We start from the raw sequence: 11,789 nt of genomic DNA, 5'->3' as shown, positions 1-11,789 counted from the left end.
AGTCAACCACCAAATGTCATAAGTTTCTTACACTGAACATAAATATACGAAAATTTAAAAGATTATCAGTGTTGTTATTCGTCTAGAAATGACTCATATTCATCAGTGATTATTTACCTCTTGGGGACAATAAGTCAATAAAGAGACGATATAATCGGTTTTAAATGATTGTCAGTGGAGTAAAAATGTACGTAAGTGAATAGTTGAAGGACCAAATGTATAACATACTCAAACATTACTCGAGATGTATGGGGGTGGAACCCTCCAATTTGACGCAGTAGCAAATGCATTTTGCAATTAAATATAACAACGACAAACAAACACTTGCACAAATTAAACAAGACCCACCCTTCTCCCAGTTCTCCTCCTCCTCCTTTACTTTCCCCAATCTCAATCCTCTTTCACTCTTCTGTCTTCACAATGGACTCGCCGGATTTCCCCACCGGCAAATCTCCCCGATCACTCCAAGGTCCCCGTCCGGCTCCTCTTCGAGTCCACAAAGATTCCCACAAGATCAGAAAACCGCCGGTGGCTCCACAGTCACACCACCAACAACCGCAACACCAACTCAACCAGCAGCAGCAACACCGGCCACCGGTCATCATCTACACAGTTTCCCCTAAGGTAATCCACACAAACCCGAATGAATTCATGACTTTAGTCCAGCGTTTGACCGGCCCATCTGCTTCATCCCCTGTCGGCTCATCTTTCTCCGCTTTTCAAGACGACGGCGGGGCTGTGTCGCCGGCGGCCAGATTCGCATCTATAGAAAAAGCTGCGAAGTCACCGGATGGAAGAAAAGTAACACAGAACGGTGATTTAGGGACGGTGGAAGGACTGGAGATGGGGTATTTCCCCGGAATATTGTCGCCGGCGCCGGGATCATTACCACCGATCCCACCGAATTTTTTCTCACCATTAACAAACGATTTTTTTCATGATTTAAGCCCTGTTATAAATAGCAATAGAAATTTTAATTATATGGAGGGCAACAATTGGATGCCAAGCCCTACAAATCTTCTATCTTCACATATAATTTCACCCACCACTCCAAACTTGGATCTTTTCCATAGCTTATTTGACTTGTAATATGCGATTTGATTGGTTGATTGATAGGGTTTTAGTTGCCTTTGTTTACCAATGAAAATGGTAGGGGTAGAATTGGAAATTTCCATTACTATTATTTTATTTATTTTTTATTTTTTGGTGGACCATAAAATGAGGTTGGTAACACTTTGCACTTGACTTTTAGCTCTCTTATCTTTGTTTCTCCCTCTATTTTTTTTTCTTTAACATGTAAATCGCAGTTCTATGCTTGATTGATAAATGATAACGATCGGTTGCCAATGTTTACCTACGAAAAGGGTAAGGGCACAAATGTAATTACCACAGTAGTTTTTCTTAGTTTCTCTCAAAAGTGCAATATTGGTCTTTAGGCATCATAATGTTTATACTTCTATTAAATGTTTTTTTAAAAGAAATTTGGGGGTAACAAATAAAGATCTAAAAATCGGATCACTTGATTTTAGGGGTATCTTTTATATGTACGAGAATATAGAAACGATAAATTTAGGCAAAAATAGCAAATCAGAAAATATTTTACGACAATTAAACACACTTCCATCAAAACGCTAGAATAATTTGTCTATCACCTTTTTACTTTTATTTTTTCCAACAAAATGCGTTTTGGTACATATTCAATATAGTACGGATATTTAACCCATTAAATTTCATAGAAAATGCTAATTTTGTAAATATGTAAAAGAATAAAAAATGTTTAAATCATTTTGCCTTTATAAAAAATGGAAAAGAAAATTGTAGATATCTATGTCTGTTACTTTGAATTTGCAGTTATTTAATTTTTTTCTTTGGATCCATGAAAAAACAATATATAAGATATTTTTTTTGAACAGGAAAAAAATAGCATGAGTCACTAAATTTATATCAAAATTATAATTTGACAATGTGTTTTTTGTTATCTCAAAGTTGATATTGTGTTTTTCATTTTATATAATTTTGATCATTTTAGCAGTAAATTTGATTGTCAATGATGACTTGTCAGTTTTGATAATGTGACATTTTGTCCTGTCATACTGACATGTCGAAATTGAAAAAAAAAATGTTACAAAATATACTATTTTTTTTTTCTATTTTGACATTAAATTTTCATTTTTGTTTTAAGTTTTTTTGTTCCAAATCAATTATCATTTTTTTCAACTTTAATGATCTTACATTCCATTTTGTTTTGTTCCAAATCGGATATCATTTTTTTTCTATTCGAAAACATATAAATAACTTTTTTTTTACATATGAAACCATATAAGTCGATTTTTCCCATTTAAAAACCATATTTTTTATATAAATACAAGGTTTTTTATATTCAAACCATACTGTTATGTATAAATATGTATTGATTATATTATAACTGTATTTTCATGCACTATTTGGTTATGTGTGGCTGGTGTAACATGATGACAAAGTAACACGGAACCATATTTAGGATAATCCGCAAAAACTTAATTTGGATTTTATGCAAAATCTAAAATTCAAAAATCATGAATATATACAACAAATAATCATTTGGTAATTAAAGCCCCCGAACCCTCGTGCTTCCGAGATCAAATTCTAGTTTAGATGACTTGAGAGGGGTCCATCATTCGGATGGTGCTAATACAAACCACAATCTTGCTGAGACTAGTACTCCTGAGGTCAATAACCAGACTTGGCACATGTACCTCCTGATGATGATTCTTTTCCTAATTCATCTTCATAGCCCAAGGAAAGTAGTCAATCTAATCTTAATCCTTCTAAAAGTTAGTTTATAAGTGTCACTCGATCTGATCATGATGTGTGCATGCTAGTTAAGTTTAGTGATTATATTATAGAGGGAAGACATAAATATTGAATTGAAAAGTCCATTAACTAATCTTTCTTAAATAATGAGAATAGGTGTTTTGTGACTAATATTAATAAACCATGTGAACCAAAAACTTATAATGAAGTTGTTATGATCCTAACTGGATCAAAGCTATAAATGAAGAAATGGAGACCCTATATAGAAATTACACTTGGGATATAACATATTTTCCTAAAAGTAGAAAACCTATTGGGTATATTGGGTATATTGGGTATAGATGGATATATAAAATAAAATACGAAGCTAATGGTGAGATTGAAAGATATAAAACAAGATTAAATGCAAAAGGTTATAATTAAGAGGAAGGCATTGACTATGATGATACTTTTTCCTGTAGCCAAAATTGTTACTATTAGAATCAAAATTAATTTAGTTGTTAATGATTTTTAGGGTCTTTATCAGTTTGATATTAACAATGCTTTCTTATATGTCGATTTAGTTGAAGATGTATATATGCGTTTACCCGAGAGATATTGCTCTAAAAATTATACTAGATTATGTAAACTTGTTAAATCATTGTATGTTAAGCAAACCACTAGGAAATGAAATGAGAAGTTGTGTTCTTTTCTTTTTTTTTCTTTCCAGTTTTGGTTTCAGTCAAAGTATAAATGACTACTCTTTATTTGTTAGGTCTAAGAATGATACTATTCTTGTGTTACTTGTATATGTTGATCACATCATTTTGATAGTTAATTGAATATAACCGATAATCTTTACTCTAATAATTTCACATATGAAAAAAAAGAACTAAACCTTAAATCCTTAATCGGGCTTAGCAATGATGAAGAAACAAGATCATTATTGTCGTACAGGTTTCATGCGACCACCGTTAGATTGTCTGTTGGGTTTTTAATCTTGATAGGTTGTTATTTTAGTAGTGTTTTAGTATTTAGTTTATCTAGCGAATTAAATCAATGTTAGTAAGTTGAAAGTGTCAATGAAGGACCGGGTATTAGGGAGTATTAGAAGCATGATTGCTGCTGGAAAGGTGGGCACGTGAGTTTTACTAGTTCCTGCTAGAGTTTAGCATGTATAGCTATAAATAGTCTCATATCTATTGAATAAAGTGTGCAGTTTTTCTGAGTCAAGAACACTTCTTTTCTCTATATATTTCTCATATACTAAACAAAGCGTATTTTCTTTAGTTTTCTTTAGTTTGTGAGTGAGAAGAGTGGGACCTGATCCAACATTTAGTATCAGAGCAGGTTAAGCAGGTTTGAGAGTCGGTGGCAAGAGAGGAGGAGCAGCCCTTGGCTGCAGGGCTGAGAATGAAAGAAGAGGACAGTGGGGTGATCTCATGTTAATCACATGAAGAATTGAAGATTGGCTGCTACAGCAGCGAAGGTTGCTAGATGGAAAGAAGAAAGAAGAAAGACAGAAAGACAGAAAGACAAGAAAGAAAGCAAGAATGAAAGATAAGCAGCAAAAGTCTGTTGTTTGTTAGCAGGTAAGAAGTAAGCAACAAGATTCGAAGGATGACAGCAAGACCCAAAGATATTTTTGCAAGAATGATCGGTGGAAAGAATGTTACAGGAGAAGAAGTATGGCAGGGGATCAAAAGTAGTTGTGGCTCGTGAGCAAGAGCACCCAGGTTCATACCATTTTCATAGCAAGAAAGAGAGGTCTGATTACAACTCTATGTAATCAGGTCAAGAGAAAGATAGCAAGCAACCATGTTGTTGATCAGAAGAAAGATGCAACAGCAAAATTTTTTTTATTGTATGTTAGCAAGAACCGTGAGAAATAAAGAAAAAGAAAGAAGTAGCAAGAAAAGAAAGGCATGATAGAAAGCAAGAGGGGTTTGTAGCAAGTAGCAAACCAGAAGTCTGTAGCAAGTAGCAGACACTAGCAAGTAGAAAGTTTCGTTTGTAGCAAGTAGCAAGCAAGAATGATTGTAGCAAGAAGCAAGAAGAAAATACGTAGGAACGAGATCAAGACCCGTTTTTGGAACTCGAAAGTTTAGCAAGAAATGCATAGAAAGGCAGGAACTATGGAAGATGAAGAACCGGGTCAAGTTGTGATGAAGATACGTGTCAAAGATCATCAAGATTAAGGGGGTGAATGTTGGGTTTTTAATCTTGATAGGTTGTTATTTTAGTAATGTTTTAGTATTTAGTTTATCTAGCGAATTAAATCAATGTTAGTAAGTTGAAAGTGTCAATGAAGGACCGGGTATTAGGGAGTATTAGAAGCATGATTGCTGCTGGAAAGGTGGGCACGTGAGTTTTACTATTTCCTGCTAGAGTTAGCATGTATAGCTATAAATAGTCTCATATCTATTGAATAAAGTGTGCAGTTTTTCTAAGTCAAGAACACTTCTTTTCTCTATATATTTCTCATATACTAAACAGAGAGTATTTTCTTTAGTTTGTGAGTGAGAAGAGTGGGACCTGATCCAACATTGTCGACCGACAACTTGAACTTTGAACTCAATAATCGAGAGAAAAATTAGCAGTTGGTATTATCTTCGTCATATATTAATAATCCATGTGTCATTTTTTGTTTGTCCCAAATAGTCCACTTTTAAAAATAAATATCACTTTTTATCAAAATGTTCATCATTATTAGTTAAACTATCATCGAATTAAATACAATAAAATTGTATAATTGTCATTTCATTTAATAAAGTTAGTAGTAATTAACGTATATATTTTTTCGTCTCTGCATAATAATAATAATGCATAATAATTTTGCGAAGAAGAAGTTACCACCATAATTTTTACTATACGCTTTTTTTAGTTTACTAGTATATTATACATTCACACCACGTCAGCACCTTTAAATAGTTTTACACGTGTTTTAATCGAAAAAGTCTTCCACTAAGTTATAATAACAAAAAGTTGATAAGAAAACCAACAATACTCTCACGATATATGACAATAAAACATGAAAAAAATAAACCAGTTTCCACATTAGTGTCGTTTTTTGATAAACCAATGATAGTTAGGCTATGCGTCTTTTCCATTTGTCAATAAAGATGCCCACTCAATAATATGTGATATTTTGTTGGTTGTTTAATGGAAATATAATATAAAAGCCATTAGGTTTATATGTTGATGTTATGTTTTTTATTTATTTTATATTTAATGATGTGTTTTTTAGTTTGTTATAATTTTGACTATTTGATCGGTAAACTCGATTTCATGCTAATATGACATGATGAAATGTCAATTTTGATGATATCACATACTGACATGACATAAATAATTTTTTCATAAAAGATACAATTTTTTCATTTTTTAAATTTTGACACAATTTTATTTTATTTTTCAAATTTGACACATCATTTTTCTGTTTCAAATCGTAAATCATTTTTTTTTCATTTTTTTTAATGTTGACAATTTTCCATTTACAATTGTATAAATGTGTTTTTTTACATTGGAAACCATATAAATATATGATTTTCATTTAAAAATCATATTTTTGTATAAGTACAAGATTTTTTTTTTACATTCAAACCGTAATTTATGTATAAATATGTATTAGTTATATTATAATCATATTTTATATTAAATACCCACCTTTAAATAAGTTTGGATGAATGGAGTGCACAATTAGATAGGAACACAAGAGTCTAGGGATTGCTTTGATTACCAAATGATTAATGATTGTGTGTTGTATATATTCATGATTTTTTTAATTTAGATTATGCATAAAACCCAAATTAAGTTTTCATACATTATCCCAAATATGGTTCCGTGTTACTTTGTCATCATGTCACACCAACGCAACATAACCAAATAGTGCATGAAAAATATAGTTATAATATAATCAATACATATTTATACATAACATTATGGTTTGAATATAAAAAACTTTGTATTTATACAAAAAAAATATGATTTTTTATTGGCAAAAATCTAATTATATGGTTTCATATGTAAAAAATTATTTATATGGTTTCAAATGGAAAAAAATGATGTCCGATTTGGAACAAAACAAATTGGAATGTCACATTATCAATATTTAAAAAAAATGATGATTGATTTGGAGGGGAAAAAATATAAAAAGAAAAATGAAAACATAGTGTCAAAATTGAAAAAAAAATAGTGACTTTTGTAACATTTTTTTTTCCAGTTTTGACACGTCAGTATGACATGTCAGAATGTCACATCATCAAAACTGATATGTCATCATGACACGTCACCAGACAACCAAATTTACTAGTCAAGTGGTCAAAATAGTAACAAATTGAAAAACACTTATCGACCTTGTGAATGCTACGGGTCACCCCGTAGTCTTACAACACTTCCACAATTGTCTACCCCATCCCATGGTCTTCCCAACTATCCATGAGAATACTTAGCCAAGAATCAATACGAACCGAAACTCCAATATATTCATCCCACAACAGGCATTCAGATCGTGCTTCGAACCTCAAAGCCTTCATCGGACAAGAGCATGCAGAGAGGTCCTAACACAACCCTCAACCTGAGCCTAGGCATGAACCCAAAATGCGCCACTACTGATGTTTCACGTCTTTGGACAAGATAGTCTGAACCTTCCGCCTTTGCCTCCATGATTATAACTGATTAATGAACATTTCTCATTGCATAAACCTCGGCTCATACCACAATCAAAACTTGCTATCCATCCATCATTGGTTATAATATTCCACGTTGACCCGCACTTGGAAATATTTCCATTAATCCCGAACGATTCTCCCCCACTTGGAATCTGCTATGATGTAAAAACTTCATAACCATTAGAACTTCCTTGTCATCCCATAATGTCATCCATTTGATCCTTGACACCCGCTCCTGCCATTACCGGTCATAAGGAAAACCGGATTCCTCAAACAATTTCTGAAAGGTTTTACTATATGACTATTATGTATAGCGACAGATCTCCAAGATTCCAACTTGTGATCACAACCTATATCAATAAGTAACCCAACCATAAACCTTCTCAACTCAAAACAAGATCTCAATAGTAAGTAACCAAACAAATCCTTTATAAGCACAACTTATCGATAGGACTCCCTGAGCTGAATAATGTTGTCCCGACAATCTAAATCACAATTCAAATGTGCGTTAATCCATACTTATTGAAAGATCGTTGAAAACAAAGCATCGACAACTGACACAACTCGAGTGCCTTTGAACAATCCAATCAACTAAACAAATCCATACGAAAATGTACCACCCATACCCAGAAGTTGATAGATCACAACAACTCCTACCCTAATAGCGATATCAATCAATCCAACGAGCTAACCAACCCACAACTGACATCCAACATGAGTAGTACAAGCACCTATGAACTTTATCTTCATTGTCTCGGCAGGGACAACCGGTTACAACAATATCTTTGTCTCGAAGCATCTAATACGAGAACCACATGCACATCCATGAAAGCGTGAAGCTAACATTAACTCACCCTGCACATGTGTTACGACCAATCCATTATACCCCTCAACCACGAAAGATCTCAAACATCTCAAATCCTGGAAATAGTTCATGTACTTACATCGCAACATTCCCCGACCCATTGTGATGAAACCATCAAAATCCATCCGGTTGTTGATCCTCCAAGTAGCATACCTAGGTCCCTCACACATAGGACTCATACCATTGCTGACAATCGCCTCCTGAACTGACGCCTACAACTGGATCAACCAGATTTACTTCAAACATAATTCTCGGTATGCAAGATGACATATGACAATTCTTTGAAATATAATAACTAGACCGTCATAAAGAAACTACAATCCTTAGGTGGAGACTTAACTATATCGGACATATCATCTCACACGTACATGAAAACACACAATCACATGATCATAAGCATAAGCATAAATAATAACAACATGAAGGAAGCGAATATGATACATACCTACAACAACATATGGTGGAACTCGGGTCTCCTCAGCCTTCAACTGAAATTCTCGACTCCTCCCCACTGGAGCCTCCATTATGCCTTCACGGCCATCTGTGATCCTCATCATAGATGGAGCAGGTGCACTCACTACTCCACTCATCAACCTTGGACAGTTGACCTTTTGTGACCCACATGATTGTAGTGAAAACAAATCTGACTCGAATCTCAAGGACAATCCTTGCTAAAATGACCATCCTAGCCGCAATTGAAGTAGCCCCTCCCTTCCTCACGACAGATCCCATCGTGAGTTCTCCCACACTTGGCACAACGACCCCAACCCTTGTGGCCTTTAGCTTGTGAATCGAAGATCTTAGGCTTCTGGGTTGAGCCCTCTTCTGACACGTAATGCGGACCCGACGAAGATCTCTCCTTGAATCCGACCGTGAACTTATCCCATGACATAGTCGCCAACTCAGTAAGCATAATAAACTGCACAATCAAATCCCAAAAACACCTTGCTGCATGATGAAAAAGTTCCAAAGCAAACTGAACCTTGGTTTTTATGGGATAGGTATTGGTATGAAAGATACCCTATATCTCCTCAATCTAACGTGAACTCAAAACCTTGGCATTCCTCCCACAAACCATAAAAGGCTAATATGCAGCTATGTCGACGGGTGACGTGACGAATTCATTCCTTTCCTCATCAATCGGCTCAGCACCGGATCCTGGACCTAAATTAGAACCTCCTCCATGAGTTCTCATGACCATTCTGAAAAAGCAACCATACAATGATCAGAACATACCCAAAGAATCCTCATTCTATAGGGTTCTTAGAATCCTCGTGACTTTCCCTGATTCGAGTACGGATTCTGTGCTTTCAGTAGTGTGAGCCCAATACTACCTTCCACACATATCCATACTCTCTTTAAGAATCATCCCGGATCCTCTAAGTCACCTTATCAAACTGGTATTCCTAAAACCTACTAATAGAGCGTCATTCCCACTAAAGCACTTCTTAGGCTGCCCTAGGATCCTCACCTTAACATACCATCAGTTGTTGAAGAACTCTTACTAATGTCAGCTAACTACTTCATGAATACAATTACATGCAACAAAACTTAGATATTCCTTCGACTAAAAGACTTGAATATGTAATGGTTAGACTCATACAAGAGTTGCACAAAGCGCAATAGGGCCAAATTAATCACTATAAGATAATTTAACATTCGCAACATGTAACTTATCATATTCATGCAGTAATTAAATCACATCAATATGAGTCCTACAAAGCACAAAGCAAACAACAAGCATAAGAAATATACATGTCACAAAACATCAAGAGGCGTCCTCAACTTACTAGTTGTTACGATGCTAGGAACTTCCACTAACACTGTTGGCTGCCTTATGCATCCAAATTATACACAATATAGGATCAAATTGACTATCGAATGGATGACTCTACCCGAGGAACAAGAAATAAGGCTAAATCAGTCAGTCTGGGGCTATATGATCCTAACCATATATAATTTTCAAACATACACTTATCAATCAATTCCACCAACATAGATTCCAAATATAACATAATACTTAATTCATTCTAGGCTACAAGTAGGGATGAGCATTAGAACTTCCAGAACCAGAACCAGAACAAGATTGGAACCGAACCGGAACCGAACTGAACCAGAACCAAAATTGGTAATAAGGTCCGGTTATCGATTCTCCATTTTTATGAAAACTGGTCCCGATTCTAAAAACCAAAGCCGGTTTGACATTTTTCCCGTTTTTTAAAATACATATAACTCACCCATATGAAATTGGAATTACTTGATTTTTTTCCAACATGTAATTTGGAGTTTTAATTCATTTTTTACTGTACAAACATATATTTTGGTTAGATATTGAATTAAACACATGCCCCAAAAGAAATAATATCGATGCAGTGTTTTTTCTATTTCAACACTTTTTTGTTTTTTGAATCTGTCCAGTTTTTTTAAATGTGCATAACTCATTCATATGACGTCGGAATTACTTAATTTTTTTCCAGCAAGTAATTTGGTGTTTGTACTTTATTTTATACTATACAAACACATATCTTGGTTAGATGTTGAATTAGCTATAGAACTCAGAAGACAACATATCAATGTTGCGTATTTTCTGCTTCAACATTTTGTTTTTATTTTTAGGAATCAATTATGCTTTTAAAATGCACATAACTCACTCATATGAAGTCAGAATTACTTGATTCATTTTTCATCATGTAATTTAGTGTTTGTACTTCAATTTAGAATGTAAAAAAAAACATCATAATTTTGTTAAATATTGAATTATTTACAAGCTTCGAAAGATAACATATAATCTACAACATTTCAACCGTTTCTAGTTTGAAAATTAACCGAAAAAACCGGGACGGGAACCGGAACCGGCGGTCCGATTCTCGGTTCTTATAATATTGGAAAACTGGTTCCGGTTCCGAACCTGTCCGGTTTTAAAGCTCATCCCTAGCTACAAGGCATCACGAATCAAAAAATTGTATCATGAAATTCTTGAAGGTATCCTTAGCATTATCCTAGCATGTAAACATTCCATAACCTATAACATATTAACATGTACGGGTATTCTAAGAATCACTTACTTGAACTCAATTGATTGTACACATCGCACCCTTTTCTTTATAAAAATCTTTCTAGAAAAAATTATTTTCTTTTTGAAAAGATTACAAATTCCTTAGTTTGATTTCAGACACACCCGAGAGTGTGCCCGAATCCCTCAAAACAAGGCTCTAATACCAACTTGTAACGCCCCAAAAATACCAATAAAAATTTTCATTTAAAACCATTAAGTCATACAACCATTTATTCCAAAACCAAATATTAATAGAACATATTTCTCAAAAATCAGAGTTAATCAAAAGCAATCAGTGCAGAAAAGCCATCAGGGGATGCGGGGCAGTCAATTCGGGCCCTTCCCTTTGGAACTAGAAGTACGTGAAGAATTTTAAACTACAAACCGTAGACACAAATCCTATTGAGTTCCCAAAATATCATATACC

At 34.3% G+C, this 11,789-nt stretch overlaps 1 protein-coding gene across 1 annotated transcript; it reads left to right on the top strand.

Moving 5' to 3' along the window:
• Positions 1-312: 312 nt before the first annotated feature.
• LOC145095922 (VQ motif-containing protein) lies at positions 313-1,251 on the top strand. The gene has a single exon (XM_079033748.1). It carries the CDS (start codon positions 421-423, stop codon positions 1,087-1,089), a length of 669 nt encoding a protein of 222 aa, XP_078889874.1. The 5' UTR covers positions 313-420; the 3' UTR covers positions 1,090-1,251.
• Positions 1,252-11,789: the final 10,538 nt, after the last annotated feature.

This window comes from Lactuca serriola, chromosome 1, assembly GCF_051521515.1.
Source record: "Lactuca serriola cultivar US96UC23 chromosome 1, Lser_US96UC23_V15, whole genome shotgun sequence".
NCBI classification, from domain to species: Eukaryota; Viridiplantae; Streptophyta; class Magnoliopsida; order Asterales; family Asteraceae; genus Lactuca; species Lactuca serriola.
Note: the sequence above shows the minus strand (reverse complement) of the source record. Positions and strands in the feature narration are given on the sequence as shown.